Source organism: Chiloscyllium plagiosum, chromosome 24, assembly GCF_004010195.1.
Source record: "Chiloscyllium plagiosum isolate BGI_BamShark_2017 chromosome 24, ASM401019v2, whole genome shotgun sequence".
In the NCBI taxonomy this organism is placed as follows: domain Eukaryota; kingdom Metazoa; phylum Chordata; class Chondrichthyes; order Orectolobiformes; family Hemiscylliidae; genus Chiloscyllium; species Chiloscyllium plagiosum.
The window spans coordinates 31,013,266-31,036,137 of record NC_057733.1 but is presented as its reverse complement, the minus strand read 5'-3'; the positions used below and the strand labels follow the sequence as shown (position 1 = coordinate 31,036,137).

Sequence of the window (22,872 nt, the reverse complement as noted above, 5' to 3'; positions counted from 1 at the left end):
GGTACCATGCTCAGCCCGGGAGGAATTGTGTCATGGGATCTGGAGACTTGGTGGGTAGTAAGGTCTAGTCAAGTTGGGACGGGGAGGAGAAGGGCAGTCACAAAGGGGTGTTGTGTTGGCATCAGGTTTGGGGGGCAATTTGGGGGACATGGGAAGTGTATAGGTAGGTCTGATCAGGATGGTTGTGAGTGTGGGGGGGGGGTGGTGTGCGTGGATTGGGAGTCAGGTGGTTCATCAGTTGTATAACTACTCAGGAATTAGACCATGACTTTTCTGTTTAACATTTTCTTGAATTGCTCTCCTGATAGGTGTATTGGGACTGTTCAAAGTCCCTAAGTGTAACTCAGATTTGGAAACTTTTGTTGGAGAGTTCCAGGGGGCAGGGGAATTGTCCAACAGAAATTCAAGCTACTTGGGCAGTTCCCACACAGTCAGTGTGTTTGGTCATGTATGCTGGCTTATAGATCTAGTCTCAGGCTATCCAAAGGCCAGAGATCTGGGCCTGTGAGCAATATGTGTTTAAGAACTGGATTAAGCTAGAAAAAATAATTTCTAGTTTATGCCTGATGATTTTTTAAAAAGGATTATATTAACGAAGTATGTGATGTGACTCGCAAAGAATGCTTTTCAAATTCTTTTGTTTTCTTTTCTTTATAGAAAAGGGATGTTCAATTATACAAATGCCTTTGCATACAGGTAGTTCTGCTATAATGCCGTAGATGTGTTCCCATGCAATGCCATATTATAGAAAATTGGGCAATAGAAATAATGGGGCCTTTGTGAAAAACAGGGTTGGGGGTGAACCACCAAAAATACCAGTAACAATTGAAATAAAAGTAGAAGTTAGCCTAACACAATTGATAGCACAGTCTGAAGTAAATTTTGACCACCTGTATGGTACAGTATAGTGCAATTCATTAGATCTATACCTGCCGGTTGCACTATGTTCTAGCCAGTCTTCTGATCCATCCAATAGTAAATGTTCTAGCCAGTCTTCTGATCCATCCAATAGTAACACTGCACAAGTCAGATCCCAAAATGAAACCTGCCTTGATAGATCAAGGGCTGAATCTTAATTTCTTGCAAGGTTTGTAGCTCAGGTTGAGGTTTAGGGTGTAGGTTTGCTCGCTGAGCTGTAGATTTGATATCCAGACGTTTCATTACCTGGTTAGGTAACATCATCAGTGGCGGCCTCCAAGTGAAGCGAAGCTGTTGTCTCCTGCTTTCTGTTTATATGTTTGTCCTGGATAGGGATCCTGGGGTTTGTGGTGATGTCATTTCCTGTTCATTTTCTGAGGGGTTGATAGATGGTATCTAGATCTATGTGTTTGTTTATGGTGTTGTGGTTGGAGTGCCAGGCCTCTAGGAATTCTCTGGCATGTCTTTGCTTAGCCTGTCCCAGGATAGATGTGTTGTCTCAGTCGAAATGGTGGTTTTTTTCATTCGTGTGTAGAGCTACGAGGGAGAGAGGGTCGTGTCTTTTTGTGGCTAGCTGGTGTTCGTGTATCCTGGTGGCTAACCTTCTTCCTGTTTGTCCTACGTAGTGTTTGTGGCAGTTCTTGCATGGAATTTTGTAGATAACTTTGGTTTTGTCCATGGGTTGTAGTGGGTCTTTTAAGTTTGTTAGTTTTTGTTGGAGAGTGTTGGTGGGTTTGTGTGCTACTAGGTTTCCAAGGGGTCTTAGTAGTCTGGCTGTCATTTCTGAAACTTCTTTGATATATGGTACAGTGGTTAGGGTTTCTAGCTGTGATTGGTCTGCTTGTCGTGGTTTGTTCTTCAGGAATCTGCGGACTGTATTTTTTGAGTATCCGTTCTTCTTGAATATGTCATCTTAATTTCTTTCGCCCAGTGTCAGGTTTCTCAAGGTTTTTGGAGGGTTTCACATTGTGATGCTTGGGGATTTCTATCAACATATTTTACAAAACCCACCTGACATATCACTTACTCTGCCCTTTGGAGTCCCCCTCACACATTCTAGCATCATCACACCATGTGCCATTTCCAAAACAAGTCACCACTCCTCAGATATCCCAGAATTGATCAACATCCATGGTGCAACACCAGCTTTAAAAAGTTATTGTGCACCCAGACAAGAGCTGTCAGTCTGGAGCTATCCTGCACGGTTCCTGACACTGGCCCTGGATGTGGCAAACAATGAAAACTGGTGCCTATCTTTGTGGGTAGGAACACAGAAACACTGCTGATGAGGATGGGGCAGAGGCAGTATGTGTTTTACTCCCACACTATAACCATCATTTCCTGCAACATCTTCCACACTCATTCCCATCGTTGCTAACGTCTGAGCCTGACTAACACTGAACCTCTTACGCACAGCCTACTCACCCCTTCAGGACATCTCCACGCATGCCCCAAAAGTAACACTGTGCCATCCAATATTTGCAGAGTGACTTAACTCTGACCACCCTGAGCAGCTGACTGACCATGTTCAAGCCCGTGTACTGGTATTCTTTTGCAGTTGTTTACGGTAGTGATTAGTCACTGAAATCGACTCGTGAGTCTGCAGATATTCCTTAACATCTAATCATTTCTTTTTTACAAAAAGAGAGAAAAAAATCTCTTAATACAAACAACAAAGCCAAGATTCAAATTGCACCTCAACACTGTCCTTTTACTGTCAGTCAATTCCAGTGAAATTTCACTCTTATCTCAACTCTTTAAGTTTTAAATTAACAGGTTGCTCCAAGCTTCTTGTCCTCCAGCTGCAGAGATATTTTCATGATGCTTTTCCAAGCCCACGAGCGCAAACATTTCACAACACCTTCCATGAAGCTCTTCACAAGGAAGCACATGAGCCGACTGATCACGTGATGCCGACGTGGAATCCAGTCCTCTTGTGTACGGCGATACCTAGTGCGGGGATGAGAATCGCGTAACAGTGAATAGGAGTTCACTTTATTAAAAATAATCGATAATTCACAAATTGCGTTTCAGATATTTCACGTTTAGGTGTGTTTTAGGAGAACTACCTGTATTGTGTCTTGCCAAAGTCATGTGACCTCTGTCTTGACATTAATAAAAAGTCTTTACAACTGCAGCTACCTTACACATGGCATGGAACAAGTATTTTATCTCAACAATGAGATAATTTCTAATTGTAAATAAAAGACAGTGCTATTGTATACTTCTGGGGCAGTGACGATGTATTCTAGGAGGATTAGCATGAATGCTGGCCCTCATTGCACAAAAATCTTCCTTGTAGCGACAGTATTAGCTTTTCTTTGATTGCTCAATCCACTGAGTTTTGCAGTTTGTGCAAAGGAACTACTTTTCACGATAGCTCTGGCCATCAGTGTTTCTTCCTGGTCACTCCATGTGACTGCATCCTTTCATGACTTGCTGATGGTATCAGGGAGAAGCAAATGTACCAATTTCCTTTTTCCTCCATTGTACCTCTGCTATCAATGTTTTTAGATAACACATTTCTCTGAAGTGTTTAGGAAACAAGTTTAACACAATTGTTAAATATTTCCAAAATAAGTGCTGATACAAGGTCATCTAGCATAGAGACATGGAGATGTACAGCATGGAAACAGTCTCTTCATCCATGCTGACCAGTTATTCTAAATTAATCTAGTCCCATTTGCCAGTACCTGGCCCCTCTAAATCGTTACTATTCATATACCCCTCCAGATGCCTTTTAAATGTTGTAAGTGTACCAGCCTCCACCACTTCCTCTGGCAGCTCATTCCATATGCGCACCGCCCTCTGTGTGAAAAGGTTGCCCCTTAGGTCCCTTTTAAATCTTTCCCCTCTTATCCTAAGCCTATGCCCTCTAGTTCTGGACTCCCTAACCCCAGGGAAAATACCTTGTCTATTTATCCTATCCATTCCCCTCACAATTTGATAACTCCTACATGGTCATCCCTCAGCCTCTGACCTTATAGATCATGCCATCATGATTTTATAAACCTCTATAAGTTTACCCCTCAGCTTCCGATGCTCCAGGGAAAACACCCCCAGCCTATTCAACCTCTCCCTATAGCTCAAAACCCGGCAACATCCTTGTAAATCTTTCCTGAACCCTTTCAAGTGTCACAACATCCTTCCCACTTGATTAAGCATGGGAAAACTGTCTTAAGATTCTTGCTTTTAATGATTATTCAGCAATTTCCAAGATGGAGGAAGAGTTGGATGGGGCATGTATTATTTTCCATTACTTTGAATATGGCTATAGCTTCCTTCAGGCAGCCCTCAATATGAGATAATTTCTAATTGTAAACAAAAGACAGTGCTATTGTATGCTTCTTGTGCAGTGAAGGTGTAAAAGTAAAACCCTGGACAATATCTTCCTTTAAGGCATTAATTGTAATTAATTTGTGACCACCAGACTTGAAATGCCAATATCCACTGATGGTCTTGGACATTTGTAATCTACTTCCTCAGATAGAAACCTGCCCTTTAAAGGAGATTTTTTGGCATGTATTAGTGAGCTCTGAGTAGTGACTTTATATCCGTATAGCTCAGGAGCAGCACTATTAGCTTTACCATTCTGTAGCACCTTTGCTGATGAATCTAGAATTTTGCTTTGAGTGATCGTTCATTTAAATCAGGGAATTTTATTTATTCTGGGATTATTGCACTGCAATTTTAACTTTAAATGTATGTTTGTTGTATCAATCTTGTCAAATCCATTAGAGAATTCAACTACTATTTGGACTTTTACATGGAGTCATAGAGATGTACAGTACAGAAACAGACCCTTTGGTCCGACTCGGTAGGCCGACTAGATATCCCAACCTAATCTAGTCCCATTTGCCAGCATGGCCCATATCCTACTAAACCCTTCCTATTCATATACCCATCCAGATGCCTTTTAAATGCTGCAATTGTACCAGCATCCATCACTTCCTCTGGCAGCTCATTCAGACGCATACCACCCTCTGTGTGAAAATTTTGCCCCTTAGGTCCCTTTTATATTTTTCCCACTCACCTTAAACCTATGCCCTCAAGCTTTGGACTCCACCACCCCAGGGAAAGGACTTTGTCCATTTATCCTATCCATGCCCCTCATGATTTTATGAGGTCAGCCCTCAGCCTCCAATGTTCCAGGGAAAATGGTCTCCCCCAGCCTGTTCAGCCTCTCCCTATAGCTCAAATACTCTTGCCCTGGCAACATCCTTGTAAATCTTTTCTGAACCCTTTCAAGTTTCACAACATCCTTCTGATAGGAAGACCAGAATTGCATGCAATATTCCAAAAGTGGCCTAACCAATGACCTGCCAACTCCTATACTCAGTACTCTGACCAATAAAGGAAAACATACCAAATGCCTTCACTATCCTATCTACCTATGACACCACTTTCAAGGAACTATGAACCTGCACCCCAAGGTCTCTTTGTTCAGCAACACTCCCCAGGACCTTACCATTAAGTTATAAGTCCTGCTCTGACATCTCAGATTCTGGGTAAATAAATGAATAAGAAACACTTCCTTGCACAGTGACAAGTGTCATGTATTTTGTCTTGTTATCAAGCTGGCAATGAACAACTTTCTGGAACAGGAAAAGGCCACAGTATTCCTTCTGTTGCTACCAGCAATGGTATTTGTCATATGGCTACTTCAAATAGTTAAACTCAATAGAAATTATCTGAATCTGTCTTTCTAATTGTGGTGGTTGAAGACCAAGGACCTAACACCCCCGAGTCTTGAAATAGTTGTCAGTGTGCAATGTTGTGTGGAAGATGCAATTTCAACATGAGAAGTGTGGAAGGCAGCCCCCAATACTGCTCCACTATTCAGTAAGATCAGCTCTACCTTGCTGCACTGTCTGCATATTCATTCATTCACTAAGTATCGAAACATCAAACAACAACTGTACAGAATGTATTCCATGGTTGAGCATGCACAGCTCTAAGGTGTAAGAAAATTTTACATTTCTCCTCATAGAGTCATGGAGTCATAGAGATGTATAGCACAGAAACAACCCTCCGGTCCAACTTGTCCATGCCGACCAGATATCCCAACCTAATCTAGTCCCATTTGCTAGCATTTGGCTCATATCCCTCGAAACCCTTCCTATTCATATACCCATCCAGGTACCTTTTAAATGTTGTAATTATACCAGCCTCCATCACTTCCTCTGGCATCTCATTCCATAGACAAACCACCCTCTGTGTGAAAAAGATGCCACTTAGGTCGCTTTTATATCTTTCTCCTATCACCCTAAACCTTTGCCCTCTAGTCTGGACTCTCCAACCCCAGGGGAAAGACTTTGTCTATTTATCCTATCCATGCCCCTCATAATTATATAAACCTCTATAAGGTCACCCCTCAGCCTCCAACACCCCAGAGAAAATAGTCCCAGGCTATTCAGCCTCTCCCTGTAGCTCAAAGGAAGAAGACCAGAATTGCATGCAATATTCCAAAAGTGGCCTAACCAATGTCCTCTACAGCCACAACATGACATCCCAACTCCTATACTCAATTTTTTTTTAGATTCCCTAGTGTGGAAACAGGTCAATCGGCCCAACGAGTGCACACCAACCCTCCGAAGAGTAACCCACCGAGACCCATTTCCCTCTGAATGATGCACCTAACACTATGAGCAATTTAGCATGGTCAATTCACCTGACCTGCACATCTTTGGAGTGTGGGAGGAAACCAGAGCACCCGGAGGAAAACCGGGCAAACACCGTGAGAATGTGCAAACTCCACACAGACAGTCGCCAAAGGCTGAATCGAACCCGGGTCCTGGCACTGTGAGGCATCAGTGCTAACCACTGAGCCACTGTGAAACCCCAATGCTCTGACCAATAAAGGAAAGCATACCAAATGTCTTCTTCGCTATCCTATCTACTTGTGACTCCATTTTCAACAAACAATGAACCTGCACTCCAAGGTCTCTTTGTTCAGCTACACCCTCCAAGACGTTACCATTAAATGTATAAGTCCTATTCTGATTTGCTTTCCCAAAATGCAGCACCTCGTATTTATCTGAATTAAACTCCATCAGTCACTTCTCAGCCCATTGGCCCATTTGATTAAGATCCTGTTGTAATCTGAGGTAACCTTCACTGTCCACTACACCTCCAATTTTGGTGTCATCTGCGAACTTGGTCTCCTTTTATCTGAGACTGTGACCCTTAGTCTAAACTGTCTAGCCTACCATGCTTCAATTAGACACTTCATTATTAAACTTTTGGGAATGAAATCATAGAAATTTTACACTGACTTTGAGAGCTTGGCTACTAGGAAATTATCAGTATGTTCAGGAAATGAATCATTAATCTGAATAAAAATTACTCAGGTGGATCATAGCTATTGCAAATAGCTATCTACTCAAAGTCTCCTCATAGGGCAATATTCCTCATCACAGTAATCAGTCTAGTGTGCCTTTGTGACCCTCCCTCCTAAGGCAAACATCCTCCCTGGGAAAGATTCTGAAAGTAAACACTATTCTGGCATGTTTTCTGAATTAGGCCCTGCATAATCTTTGTAAAATTTCTTGTGTTCTCTAATCTCTTTGTAATAAAAGATAATGTGCTGCTTGCTTGCTTTACTTGCATGTTAACTTTTTATGATTCATGTCTGAGCACCCCCAAGCCACTCTGAATGCCAGAATTTCCCAGCTGTTCTGCATTTTAAAAAAAAGTTTTTTTCTCTGCTTTCTCATCCATAGTAAATAGCATACTTCTCCACATTATGTTCTACTATCATTTTCTCGCCAAATGCAATGAAACTTCTGATATCCATTTGCAGCCATCTTACAGTTTACATTCCCACCTAATTTGTATCTAAGACACATGATCTCCCCATCTGAACTCTTAATATAAAGTGTAAATAGCTGAGGCCTAACTAATCTGCAGATGTCAGACATTACCTTTTGTGAGAGTCCAGGTCTTCTGAGGCGCATTGAAAGTGCTGATATTTTGTCTATGGACTAAATACTGTGGTTGTTGTTGCGTTAAAATTGGATCTCTGTGCCCATGTGACTTAACTGGGGAGAGGGTTATGATTGAGGAGAAGGCAGCTGCTGTTGCTGTTGGTATTGCTCCTGCTTCTGTTGGTGCTATTGTTTTTGCTATTGCCGCTCCTCTTGTTCCTCAACAGAGATCCAGGTAGAGCAGCATAATCTGCTTCCAACCTGTAGTGAAGGCTGACAGCTGGGAATTGCAGCTTAGGGTGAGTTCACGTCCAAGAAGTTGGCAATCAACTGTCAAGCAGAGAACGCAGACTCTCAGAAGAAGGGCTGTGAGCTCCAGCCTCTCACATGGGCATGGCAGAAGGTCTTCACTGTTTTGAAGACATCCCAGCCAGTACACAGACTACCCTCTGAGTTCTCCTCTGATTGATCCTGGCAAGTTCCATGCACACAACCATTGTGTGGATTAAATCTCAAGTTCAGTGGAACTTTTGCCCTCTAGTCCTTTATAGGAAGTCCTGGTTGCTTGCAAACCTATGTAGGCTAAATCCAGAAGTGGGTAGGATCATGTGAGTTCCCATCTCAATGCCACGACTTGAGTCTGTAATCCCACATGCATTAGAACTTTGATATTGTATTCACCTACTTTAATATGCTGTCAATTTTCCCATCCTCAGGCTGATTGACGAAGGAGATAACCTGTTGGATGGCTTATATTTCTCTCTCCACCATTGTCATCTCAGACTCTGGAAATTCTAAACTACTGTTAAATTCAAGTCTGAAGCTTAAGATTACAGAAAGTTAATACGCATGTTGTGCGTTGTGAAAATACTGTATAAAGTAAAGCATTGTTTTTCATATTCTTGCTTATCGATCCTTTTTCTTTCTTGTGCTGTCAATCACTCTTTCACTTCTTACTGTATTTTACAAACACAGTAAATTATTCTTAAGGACTTTAAAATTCCAAAACTTGTTCCTTTTTCCAGTAATAACAAGCTGTTGAAGCTAAAGCTTAGCATTAAACTTAAACTTATAATCATTGCAGCTTGAAATGTTCCTTTCATTCTTGGTGGTCTACTATGGAATTGCTCTTTGCCCTTAACCTAGGTTAATAAATATCTTTGTTACACAATTGTGAACAATTGAGCAAGTGAATGTTTGGTGAAATATGTTGTTTACAATCAAGTATTTAAGTTTGTAACTCTGTAATGCTGGGTAACAGATCTTTGATTTGACTTTGAGTTTTGCTGTGGTGTCAAAGTCTTCTACAAAAGACTAAACTGAGTCTTTGAAAGTTCTTCATTCTCCAGTCGTCAGCTGAGCAATTTTCTTCCTTCTGTCTTTTAATGCAGGGCCTTTGTGCAGTATTTTGGTGAATCGCTTTGGCTGTCGTCCTGTCATGATGGTAGGAGGCCTGTTTGCATCAGGAGGTATGATCCTTGCCTCATTGTGCACCAACATCATCCAGCTCTATTTGACTGCTGGAGTTATCACTGGTAAGGAACAACGGTCATTTTTTAAAAAATGTACTCCTGGAAATCTGAAATAAAACAGAGAATGCTGGGCACACCCAGCAGTTTGGAGAGATAAGCAAATATCTGTTGAGAGATAAGCAAATTTATCCTCTCAGGCTATCTGTCAGTTCTAGCAAAGCTCAACACGATGAAATATTTAATTCTTCATAGTTGCTGCCAGACATGCTGAATAGTTCCAGAATTTTCTGTTTAATCTCTATAATAAAATGTGTTATGTCTCAAGTCACTACAACTCCTGATGGTTTCAGCACCTCAAAGTACGTATGTGAAAGTGAAACTTTCTGAATGATATGGAAACTGTGTGATACTGGAAAAAGTACACGGTCTCTTCATTATACTGAAATTTTAAAGTTATTGTGGCTTTAATCAGTTTACATTTCAATGTCATAGAGATTAATATAATAATACAATTAATCCCAATCTCTTGCTCTTTCCCCGATAGCCTGGGAATATCTATTCAATACGTACTTGAAAATAATTCCCTTTAGAAAATTATCATTGAAACTGTCTACAGTTGAAATGCAGTACTATTAGTTTTAACTTGGCCATATTTTGAAGGTATCTTGCATGAACTTAACATCTAAAACTCTGCAGCCAGCATCCTAATTTGCACCAAGTCTCTTTTCATCCAGCAGCCCATGCTCTTTGACTTGCATGGGTTCCTAGTTTGCTAATGCCTCAATTTTAAAAGTCTCATCCTATTTTTAAAATTTTTCCATATGCCCCCTCTTATTTTGCTAACCTCTTTGAGCTATACAATCCTTTGAGTTCTCTGTCTTCCAACTCATTTCTCCTGCGTCTCCCGAATTCTAACCTTTCCACCATCAGCTATGTTTTCTATAACCTGGGTGCTGGAGTTCCCTTTCCAATTATCTCCACCGCTCCTTCTTTTTGAAACTTTTTTTCCAACCTTTTTGTCATTTGTCATGTTTTTTGGTGTCAAATTGTGTTTGAGAGTGCTCCCCTGAAATAGCTTGGGACCTATGTTTTGATTTTAATTCATTATTTAACTGCAAACAGAGCCTTATCTTTTTAAAAAAAAACTTAACCATTGGAGTCACCTTTTTGTTTCCATTGCAGGTCTTGGTCTGGCCTTGAACTTTCAACCATCTCTCATCATGGTAAACCGCTACTTTGACAAGCGTCGCCCGTTGGCAAATGGCTTATCTGCAGCTGGGAGTCCCGTGTTCCTGTGTTGCCTCTCTCCATTAGGTCAGATCCTATCTAAAGTTTATGGATGGCGAGGAGGTTTCCTCATTCTTGGGGGTTTGCTGCTGAACTGCTGTGCATGTGCAGCCCTGATGAGGCCCTTAAAACCAAGTCGTAAAGAAAAGGAAATGATAGAGCAAGCAAAGAAAACAGAGGTGCACAAGAAGAAAAAGCAACTTCTGGATTTCACAGTCTTTAGGGATCGAGGATTCCTGATATACACAATAGCAGCTTCCATCATGGTCTTTGGTCTCTTTGTTCCTCCTGTGTTCATAGTTAACTATGCAAAAGATACAGGAGTACCAGATACAGATGCTGCTTTCTTGCTGAGTATCTTGGGTTTTGTTGATATATTTGCTCGACCTCTTAGTGGTATTGTTGCAGGGTTGAAGGTCGTCCGGCCTCGCTGTGTGTACCTTTTCAGCTTTGCTATGATTTTCAATGGAATTACTGATCTAGGAGGCTCCTTCGCTCGTGATTATGTTGGTCTGACGGTGTTTTGCATTTTCTTTGGAATGTCCTATGGAATGGTCGGAGCACTGCAGTTTGAGGTCCTGATGGCGATCGTTGGAACTGACAGGTTCGCCAGTGCCATTGGACTTGTGTTGCTGATTGAAGCCATGGCTGTCTTAGTTGGTCCTCCAGGAGCAGGTAAGGGAGAGATGGTGTGTGTTTGTGTACACAATTATGTTTGTGGAAGGAGACTTGCTTGAGTTTTCTCTATAGTATAGATGTAAAAGCCTTACAAAAACATGACATGTACATTGTTAATTATCATTTGAAACATTGAGGTTTTCATTGGGATTATACATTTGAACTGACACAATCAGCAGTGGTGCCTCTTTAGTGCATTAACTAAAGCAATTGACATAAAAAAAATTGGTATTTAGAGTTACAGATGTCTGACTTCTTTTAGAGAAAAAGCCAGGAGTTCTTAGACCTGTTATGGCAAAAGAAAATTAGTTCTGTTCTTGCAAACTATTCTTTTCCACACCTGTACTCGCCATCACCTTCCATGTTCCCAAATACAATCTAGGAGAGTTAAATGATCTTGTTTCTGACAGCCTTCCCGAGTGGGGTTTCAAACATGATTTTTCTGTAACTGGCCAAAAGAAGTGCACATTCGGTCACTCATGGGTTGCTGTAGTGTATCTGTTTACCTCTTGGAGTTGCAGGCAAAATGGGCTTTTTCCAGGATAGAGTGTAATAAGTTTTGGCCTGAATGATGTGATCTGCTCATGTTGATTGGGTTGCAAAAGATAAATATATTGAATTAGTGTTAATTTTGTATTTGCTACAGGAAAATTGTTTGATGCCACCAAGAATTTCAAGTATGTTTTCTACTTGGCTGGGTGTGAAGTAGTCCTGTCTGCCATTGTACTGGCTCTTGGAAACTTCTTTTGTTTACGTAAACGTAAACCTGAGTCCCCTGTAAAAGAGCAAAAGGAAAATGTGGAAGAAGGAGAAAGACCAAAGGAACCGGAAGCAGTGGATTCCATAGAGGTGGAGCAATTCTTAAAAGATGAGACTGGAAAAAATGGTGAAATTTTACCCACACCAGAAACGAGTGTATGAGGTTTTCAGTGAAGGAAGAAGCAGAATGTTTACAAAAGGTCAAGAGAAACAAGTTTTGTGTATTTATTTAGAAATGTGAGGAATCTCCATGTATAATGGTAAGAGTAGTCTATTGTGCAGAATGTTAATTGTGATTTGTTTCTGTTTAAATTGCTGCCTTGCATTTGTCATACATGTGTGTCTTTCACAAAGGTTTTTTTTTAATGTAAAGGTATCAGTTGAAATTGTAGGGATGCTTTAAGGACGTTCTGAAAAATCAAATCTATCAAATTAGAATTCCATAAAATAGGAAGGAGGTAGGATGCACAGAGTAGTTTCAGCTAACCACACAATTAGTGACAGCAGTACATCTGCAGTATAGCTTACGGTATTGGTCACCAGATGGTCGTTTCCACAATTTGTAGGAGTGGCAGATACTCGCAAATAGTGATGCAGCAAGTATTAAATATTTTTAAGGAGAATTTCAGCACCTACATCAGTTGTTGCTCCATATTTATTAAGTTTTAAATGCAAACTTCCATTGTCTACATTTAATAACAATTAAGAAGGTAGCCAAGTTGCTAGTATGTAGTGAACTTAAAAGGTTATGAGTTAAAATTTGGACTTTTTTTTTCAAATCTGATAGTTGTTGGTATTGACCTGATGCAAATTGATCCAAATATGATTCAAATAATTTAGTACACAAAGCTAACAACCCATATAAAGTAGAAAAGATCATTCTGTTTCTTACCAAATTATGTAAGCGTGACTAAATAACTGTTTTAAATGGATGCTTCATGGGGATTGTAAAATAGTAGCCTTTTGTCCTTAAAAGATTACACCTGATAGTAAACTATTAGATGAGGTGCTCAACAGACAGAGAGCTCAAATCAATGTTTCAATATGGACTCTCCTGATGCTTGAATACACTGCAGTATTTTGTTAGTAAGGCAATTCTAACTTAATTGATTACATTATTAAATAAATTGGAAGAGCCATGGTTTTTACTAATATTCATCAACAGACATCAATTTTGTGGTATCACTATGTTCTCAGAAAGAAGACTGCTTTATCTGAGTTCACTTCAGTAGTGTTCTTGATTTCTACATAACTCTTAATTAAACCTTTTCACTTTATTTACTAAGATTATTGGTTATGTTGCAACAGTTCAACATAGCCAGATTATCAGTGTCCAAACCCGAGTTCATATCAACTTTAAATATGGAATCAAGGAGACCAAACCTCATGAAAAAACATTTCCAATTGATTGATGATGAATCTTAATGAGGACACAGCCAGGTTCATTAGCCACCCAATAAGGGAACTCTTTAAAGCTTGCTTATGTATCATAAATGTATTGGCCATATAACAGACAGAATTGTGTATTGCCAAGGAAGAAACAAATAGATTGAAAATACAATCCTGGTGAGATTAAACATGGTTTGAGGCTTACAGGTAGGCACTTGCTCGTCAAACTCCTGATTAACCAAAAGTTGGAAAATAAACAAAGTCTGAACCGAGGGTGAGGATCTGCAATGGGCTAGATATGCCTAATATTGTACAGGTACACAATCCTTTATCCAAAATCATCGGGACCAGCTGTTTTTCAGAATTTTTCAGATTTAAGAACAAATGTAGTGCCACCTATAGGGTCCAGGGCAGCACCCTGTAATCAAACATCAATACTGCAGCAAAAACGTATGAATACTCACACTAAGTGGGATAAATAAAAACTAGAAATACTACTACTACAGTTTCTTTATACGTAATATACTGGTAAATGAAATACTTAAGACCATAAATATTCGAGGACATTTTATTTCCAGAAAACCATTCGGTAAAACTTCAACACACACAGCTTCAGCACTAAGGCAGACGGCGTTATCTGTTTCATTAACATAGGTTAACAATCTCTCTTTAATTGAGTAAATTGCCATAATCTCTTGCTCACTGATAAACGAATGTTGTTCAAGGCCAGCAATTAACTGATCACACATTTTCACCATATTGTCAATGGGGACTTTTTCAACTGTGTTCACTAACTCATCACCATCATCACTACTAACTCATGCTTATCTGTATTAAATACAGATTTCAGTAATTTTCCCATCACTCAAGGAATGAACGACAGGTGTATCGTTGTCAATGTTCAACATTTCTTCGATGTCAGCTTCCTGTAATTTATTTACACTTGCATCCGATAAACTTTGTGCATAAGTTACTGGGTTTGCGATCATCTTTTTCTCATCAGTGACACAAAATCCTTCAAAGTCTTCATCAGTAGGTTCACTTACATCAAACGTCACTGTCGGCCACAGTCTTTGTCAAGTATTTGTTAATGTTGATTTGTTAACATCCTTCCAAACACTAGCAACCGCGTAAATGGCATCCTTAACACTAAACTCTTTCAGGAAGTCTTGGATTCCGACCCCTCTCTGTTGACTGCAGCAAACATACAGTTTAAAAAAATAGTCTTTATACTTGCTCTTCATGGAGCGTAAAATTCCTTGGTCACAAGGCTGTAGTACAGATGTCACATTAGGGGGCAAGTAAACACCGAAAACATTACTTTTCACAAGAAGTTCGACAGGGGGATGTGCGGAGTAGTTGTCTGGGAACAATAACATTTTACAGTTTTTTTCCAGTCCAGCCCGTCTGCAATGAGGTCGTGCCACTGGTACAAAGTAGTTACTGAACCAGTCAAAAAATATTTCTCGGGTTACCCATGCTTTCTTGTTTGCATAATGATACACAAGCAAATTGTGTACCCTTTCAGACATCTCAGATGTTTGCTTTTTCCAATCACAACCGACTTCACCGAGTGTGAGCCTGCAGCATTGGCATACCCAAGAATAGTTAACCTGTCCTTAGTATCCTTAAAACCTTTTAGTGCTCTCTCATCAGCCATTGTTAATGTTTTTCTCGGGACATAGCGCCAGTAGAGAGCTGTTTCATCAGCATCGTAAATTTGTTCAGGATTAAGGCTTCTGTCAGATATTATCTTGGCAAATTTGTCAATATAATTTTCAGGTGCTTCATTGTCAGCAGAAGCCTTTTCACCAGATTTTCAGATATTTTACATCATTATGGTTCTTAAATTTCTGCAGCCAACCTTCTGAATATTGACACTCGCCTTCAATGTTCAGTCCTTTATGATACTTTCGAGCTTGTTTCATGACCAGCAAACCAGTCAGTGGCATCTGTTCACTTCTCTGTCGTCGAATCCACTCCATCAACATGGTTAAAATCTTCATTTTTTTTGCCCTATGCAGTGTTTTCCTATTTTTCATTAATGTTTCCATAAAACTTCAGTAACTTGCCTTTCTGTTTCTTTAAATGGTAGTTCCAACACCATATTCTTCAATAAGACGCTACACAGACACACCACGATCAAGCTTCTGCAATATCTCCACTTTTCTGTGTTATTGATAACGTTAGATGCTTCCTTTTTTTTTATTATTGTTACGCATAGGTGGATCAGCAACTCTTTTTGGCATTTTCACAGTGACATTAAACACAGTGAAAAAAAATACACAATTGACACCTGCCAGTGCTGGGCCGCACAGCCACGTGGGTCAAGTGGGATTGGACTTCGCACGCCAAACCAGCCTTATTATGCAGACATGACTGATGCTCTACACGCCATGAAAAAACTTCGGATTTCAGAGCTTTTCGGATTTTGGAATTTCGGATAAAGGATTGTGTACCTGTACTAGAATGTGCTAGCAAAAAGATAGTTTCAGAGATAATGTATAACAAATTTCAAGACTTTAAATAATTGTCTCCCCACCAGCACATCTTCATTGCAAGAACTGCTGCATGAATTTTGACTTCAGTGGGATGTAAGACTGATGGGAATGCATTTCTGGCCATTATTCACCCTGTCTCATTTTAATTGCTTTTAGCTTCAATGCATAATCACTGATGTGCCACCTACCATTTTTGTATTCATACTGAAGTTGAATTTCACCTCCATTCCAACCAGATTCTTCTAAACGACTGCACTGTCAGTAATTGTATTGCAGGCTTGACTAAATGACTGATGAGATACATTTAAATGGAAGTTAATGAAATGGCTAACAAAATACTCGCAATTTTATCTATGCTTGTCGCAACAGAGCAACTGTGGACACCATTACTGGGTTATTCAAGTGCGTCTTTATCAGCATGGAAGAAAATTTAAGATTTTATAGATGCAAATAATTACAATAACAAAGGTAGATTTGATTTTGGAAGATTCTTCATTGCTATCTCTAATGAACCAATGCATGAGGGTTTAGATTTGCAACTTACCTAGGGAAATTATTCAGTTTGGTTTCAGGTTCTATAATGGGCACTTGACCTGCAATACAGAATGCTGCCTGGGTATTAAGTTGAAAATCTAGCCCTTTGTGTCTCTTACACACTTTGAGGACTACCTGAACATTTCTGCACTGTGTTCTTTTAATATGAAGTGTCTGTGTAGAATATTTGATATGTCTTAAGCTATTATTTTTAATACCTGTTTGTTTTTGTTATCATCTGGTCATTCGTAACCATCTCTTTTCCTGCACAAACCTAGTGAAAACATTTCATTAACTTAAAGCTTCAGTTTTACCCCCAGCATTTTCTTTTCTCTGAATTTTGCTTTTTTTTAAATTAAAAAATCTGTGGCGCTTTTTGCTAATGAAGTTCTATAGGATCCTATTCCACAGATTGGAAAATGTATCCATTTCAAGTTAGATATGTTAGTATTTCCACTTCAGTGTGATCGCAAAACTGGTATTACCAGATTGTCTGTCCTGTGCATGGCACACCCTGTGGTTTCCATTAAGTTTAATACAGGGCTGGTAAGCAATTCATGATACACAGTTAGTGTATCGTCCAAGCTCAGAGTTCAGAGTCTTGTCACATTCTGGCATTTTTAAGAATTGTGCAAATCATAGGGTAGGGTCTCTGCCTCCTGAGCCAGAGGATCTGGGTTCAAGTCTCATTGAAGGACTGGTGGCCATGGAAGGAGAGTTTGTGACATGGCCAAACAAAGGGATGCATGTGGACTATAGGTAATTATGCATTGCCTGCACAAATCACATTTGACAAATTTTACATAAACTGGTTCAAAAGGTCCTCTATTTATTGATTTTGGAGAACCACAGGAAGATCAATTGTTGGTGAAGTATATCCTGTAGTATATTTGGTTTATTTTGGTTAGTTATGCTAGATAAGTGAGTCGTTTTCAGTTGTTGATTATTTCCTTAACATTGCAGTTCTTACATCAGAGGATTCCACAATCTCTGGTCTGTTTTTTAAAACAAAAGCTTTCTACAATGTTTGAAGGGTTGAACCAGATGAAGGGGACATCGTCTATTTTTTGCAAATCATTGCCCTTATAAGGAAAATAGAAAGGAGGTTTACCATGGCAGCTTGGGTCTGCACTTTAAGATATTGTGCAGGCCATCTTATCAGACAGAATTACTTCTTTTGCATGTTGTGAGACTGTGACTAGTAGGGTGAGAGATTAGCAATGATCTAAGATAGGTTGGCTGTTGTCAGTCATCCAGCAAGCTAGGGGCCACAATTATTCCATCTCTCCATGGAAGGGAGAAAAAAGCCAGAAAAACTACTGCCAGTCGTTCTTTTGTGACCACTGCAGGGAAGCTCTGTGGATGATATCATAGAAATCTACAGCCCTTCACCCCAATGAGGCTGCACCAATCAAATTTAACCACCTGACTATTTTAATCCCATTTTCTAGTACTTGGCCCAGTAATCCTGTATGCCTTGGCATCACAGTGTACATCTAAATACTTCCTAAATGTTCTGAAGGATTTTGCCTGTACCACCCTTACTGGCAGTGAGTTCTACATTCCCACCATCCTCTGCGTGAGAAATAAATTTCCTCACATTCTGTCTAACCCTCCCTGTCCCTTACCTTAAATCTGTGCTCTGTGGTTTTGATCCCTCCACCTCGGGAAAAATGTTTCTTCTGTCTATGCTCCTCCTAATATTTCCAACAGCCACCCCCCCCCCCCCCCCCCCCCCCACCACTGCTATCATCACCACCACCACCGCCAACATTCTTCTGTGCTCCAAAGAAAACAACCTCAATCTATCCAATCTCTCAGAGATCAGGGCAGAATTAGACTCTGCACATTGGCCTTTTCAATCCCAGAGCCTTTTGACTATGAGCTGTTACATGGAAATTGAATCTATTGTACTGTACCCCAGGGAAATAAAGCACCTTCAGGATAGGAAGGAGAAGATGTGAGAGGACTGGGGTTAGTGCAATGCTCCAGTATCAGTGGAGTGATTTCTTGTTTGCTCCCATGGAAGGTGAAGAGAAATATTTCCCATTGTCGTCGTCCATAACACAAGTGTCAAGAGCATTGTGTTCAATTAAGATGAGTTATGTCTTTTTTTTTGTTTCCTGTTTAAAGTAAGATGGAATCCTCTTTTTAACATGTTACATAAACTGTGACAATGGAAAATACATAAATGGTGTCCTCAAAGGGTTGAAGCAATTCTGCAGAAAATCTCAATGAGAAAAAAGTAGTTAATAATCCATTCGAATGCTGGGGGTTTCATTACATTCAAAGTATTTTTATAATGCAAGATTTCACCATGTGCGAGTAATTGTTGTTAACACAGACACTGGCCTTCTTTATATCCTCAAGGAGGTAACTAACCAAACATTTCAAATCTGGTGTCTGTCTGTAAACTCAATGAATCTGTCGTTTGTGTATTAATGTTCAATCTAACTGTGTCATGTGGCAGCAAGTTTTTGCCACGTTCCAGCTAACAAATTTAAAGGAGGTTCCAGTTACTACAGAATTTTATCATGTAAATGTATTTCTGATAACTTTATGGTTAAACCTAAAGACTGACTGAGCTGCTTTGAGCCCGTGGTCTGTATCTTAATTAGACCAGATGTGTTTGCAATAGAGGTTGTGGTTTCAATATGGGATTTCCAAGCCTGGGTCTTTGTATCTTTTAAGTAAAATGATGCAAATTGGGATGGGCAGGTATGGTTTGGCTTCTATGCACAAAAAACTTTGTAAATTGCAGAGTATGTCTATATGCAGTTACTCAGTAGCAAATATCCCACGTAATGATTTTACCTTAACGATTCTTATCATGAGCACTGTGCTTATTCTAAATACGTACACCATCTTTTTTCAGGCTCAGGATATTTTCAAACTAATGAAATATCAGAACTGGGACTACTCCTTATAATCAAAAAGACCTGGGACTTGTGAATTTACTGTGTTTCATGTGTGTGTGCACGCATGTCTGTATGTATGCGTGTGTGTGTGTATAACTAAGAAATAACGTCACTTTGTTCAGGAATTATGAATGCTTGCTTGACCGCAAATAAGTATTTAGAAGCTGTACTAAAAAACATTGGTACTGTTCTACTCAAAACCCACATAGATCACAGTTTGATTTACACTGCAGCTTTATTCTATGTTAATGGTTTGATCTAATTGGGTTTTCACTGTTTAATCTGATTGTATGGATTTACTGTTATCTTTGCTGAAGTATTGCTATTTTTTGAAGTTTGAAGTGCTCCAAGTTCTATATTTTGTAGTTATATATACATGGTAGATTTGGATAAAAAAAAAAGAAACTTTGTCTTCGTGTTCTGTATTTTAAATTAATCCTTCCAAACCATTTGAACATAGTAAGAACAATATTCCAGTTCTCTACAGGTTGCTGACATAAGAACCTAAATTAAAGCAAGTGTGGGTCTATAGCCATTTTTGCCGAGTTTCCCGACTAGCAGTTTCGGAACTGAAATTGAGGCTAAAGTACTGGTATGTAAAGTACTGTACTCAATTCAAAGCACACAGTTACTTTAAGGAGCTTTCAGAAAGTAGACCAATGTATTGATGTGGAAAGCTTTTTATTTTCTTCAGCGATGCATTTACTACAATTTCCCTTGTGTAATAACTACTTTGGCTGGGAATTATGCCACTTTTTCACCTCTGCCAATATTCTTGGTTCTGAGATGACTTAATTGGCACCATACAAAGTGCTGAGCGTGGGTATTCTTTGTCAGGTTTTGTCCTGAATGCTTCAGTTTGAGAAGTGAGAGACCGCCAAGTCCAATAGCATTCAGTCTGCACCCATTACTTGTGCCTGGAGTCTGCATTCACAAACCAGTGGAATATATTCAGGAGTCAGAAGAGAACTGTCTTTAGCTTAATTGAACAGACTTAATTTGCTGCACAAGGACCATTACATAACATCTGAGCAGTTCTAATAGCCAAAAGTTAGTACAATTGGAAGCTTGAATTGAAATGGAAAGACCATAGACATTCTGCATTGTGTAGCTGCATCAAATAATTACATAGAATTACACAGCCATTCAGCCCAACCATTCCATGACAATATTGAGGAAAGCATGATACAGTGGTATTGGCTGTACCTCTGAGCTAGGAAGCCTGGATTCAAGTCCCACCAGCTGCAGAGGTATGTCATAACATGTATAAATAGACTTTTTTTAAAATTTAGAACTGTGTATTACGATGGTATTTAGTATGCACATGCGAATTTCGTCCTTAATCCCAAACTCCCCTTCAAACATCTATCTCACTTATTAAATATTGACGGGCTCTCATCTTCAGTTATTAATCCCAGTTGTGTAATCCACAGCCTCATTAACACCTATTTGTGAATGTTAACATGCTCTCATTCGTCATATCTATCCCCCTCTGTCCACTTGCACCCTTTTAGTAATGTTTGGTTACTATGGGACCAGAAACGTGACTCAATGCTAGTGTTCCTACCTGTGGGCCAGAAGCTTCGGGATTGAGTCCCAAGTCAGGACTTGTTGGTTGTGGAAGGTGCATTTGTAATGTGACCAAGCAGGTTGAAGGTCAGCCTGTAAATCCTCCCAGTATGATCAGAGGGGGAGAATCACCTGGTCATCCTACAGAAGGCAATGGCAGTACTTTGCTCCTAAGTGTGTGCCAATCCAATGAGAGTCCATGGCCCAGTTCTCAGAAACCAGCAGAGGTGACAAGACAGATAGACCATATGACTGCAGAAACATGAAACAGATTTTACCACAGGTGTGATCAGTGGGGGAGTTGGAGAATAACAAATTAGGAAAATTTCCAAGTGTATTGGGAAGCTGTCTCTAACCCACTGGCTTTGCAGAGGTGGAACATGAAGGTTGTCATTGTAAACATGTTAATGAGACTCATTTTAACCGGCTTTGCATTGCAAACCCCACAAGAAGGGGAAAATATGTACATTTTATAGCTCTGCCTTTTGAGCAGGAGGTGCACACACATTTCCCTCAACCCCCAAAAAGAAAATACAGTATTAGGCAGTTACCCAGATGCCCACTGAGACATTAAACACACCCTCCTGCTTCCAGGACTGGAAACCGAGTGCGTCAAACCTTGTGATGGCGAGCAAAACCTTCCAAGAAGAAAGGACACTTGCTCTAAAGTAATGAATTCTAATATCTATGTAACCCATCCTAGTAAATATCCAACTGTGTATTCACACACTGCAGTCACAAATCAACCAAGAATTCTGTACACTCAAGTGTACAATGACATAGATTTCTAACTTGAGACTATGGTTGTTGATCTCATAACCAAAGGAAAGAATTTTCACCTAGAAGACCAAGCATTTGAATAGGAACAGGAGTAGGCTATTCAGCCTCGGAGCCTGTTCCACCATTCAACGAGACAATGGCAGATCTGTGGCCTAATTCCATACACCTACCTTTGGCCCATATCAATTAATACGGTTTATTTTTTTATTATTCACTCATAGGACATGGGCATTGCTAGTAGGGCTAGCATTCTTTATTATCCATCTCAAGTTGCCTTTGAAAAGGTGCTGAGCTGCCTTCTGTAGCAACTATAGCCCACATGCTGTATATTGACCTACAATGCCCTTGAGGAGGGAATTCCAGGATTTTGACACAGCACTGGTGAAGAAATGATGATATTTTTCCAAGTATGGATGATGATTAACTTGGAGGGGAACTTGCCTAGGAATACCTGCATCTGCCACCCTTGTCCTCCTGGATGGGAGTGGTTGTGGGTTTGGAAGGTGCTGTTTAAGAATCTTTGGATTTCTGCACTGCACCATGTAGATAGTACACACTGCAACTACTGAGCATCGGTGATGGAGGGAATGGATGCTTTTACATGCTGTGTCAATCAAGTGGGCTATTTTATCCTGGATGGTGTAAAGCTTTGAGTATTGTTGGAGTTCATCATGCTTCTAATTTGTCTCTTGTAGTTGGTGGACAGGCTTTGGGGACTCAGGAGGTGAGATTTTTGTTGTAGTATTCCAATGTCTGGCCTGCTCTTGAAGCTACTGTCTTGTGGCAGTCGAATTGAGTTTCTGGTCAATAGTAACCCCAGAATGTTGATCTATTTCAGATTTGAAATTAACAACTGATCCAGCGTCCACTGCCATTTGCAGAAGAGAGTTCCAATCCTCTACCAGCCTTTGTGCTTCCTAACATTTCTCCTGAATGGTCTGGCCCTAATGTTTAGACTGTGCCCCCTAGTTCTAGAATTGCCAGCCAGTGGAAATAGAGTTGAAAAATGTGTGCTGGAAAAACACAGCAGGCCTGGCAGCATCCGAGGAGCAGGAGAATCGACATTTCGGGTATAAGCCCTTCTTCAGGAATGAGGCTGGTGTGCCAAGCGGGCTGAGATAAAAGGTAGGGGGGAGGGAAT

General features: G+C 40.0%; 1 protein-coding gene across 4 annotated transcripts in view; it reads left to right on the top strand.

Moving 5' to 3' along the window:
• Positions 1–19,792, top strand: part of LOC122562132 (monocarboxylate transporter 4-like) — a 62,553-nt gene extending 42,761 nt beyond the window's left edge. For all 4 annotated transcript variants that reach the window (XM_043714709.1, XM_043714706.1, XM_043714707.1 and 1 more), the window contains 3 exons: positions 9,236–9,379; positions 10,499–11,278; positions 11,928–19,792. In XM_043714709.1, coding sequence (XP_043570644.1) covers positions 9,236–9,379; positions 10,499–11,278; positions 11,928–12,202 — 1,199 coding nt within the window. In that variant the 3' untranslated portion in view covers positions 12,203–19,792. The remainder of the gene's footprint in view (positions 1–9,235; positions 9,380–10,498; positions 11,279–11,927) is intronic.
• The last annotated feature ends 3,080 nt before the right edge of the window (positions 19,793–22,872 follow it).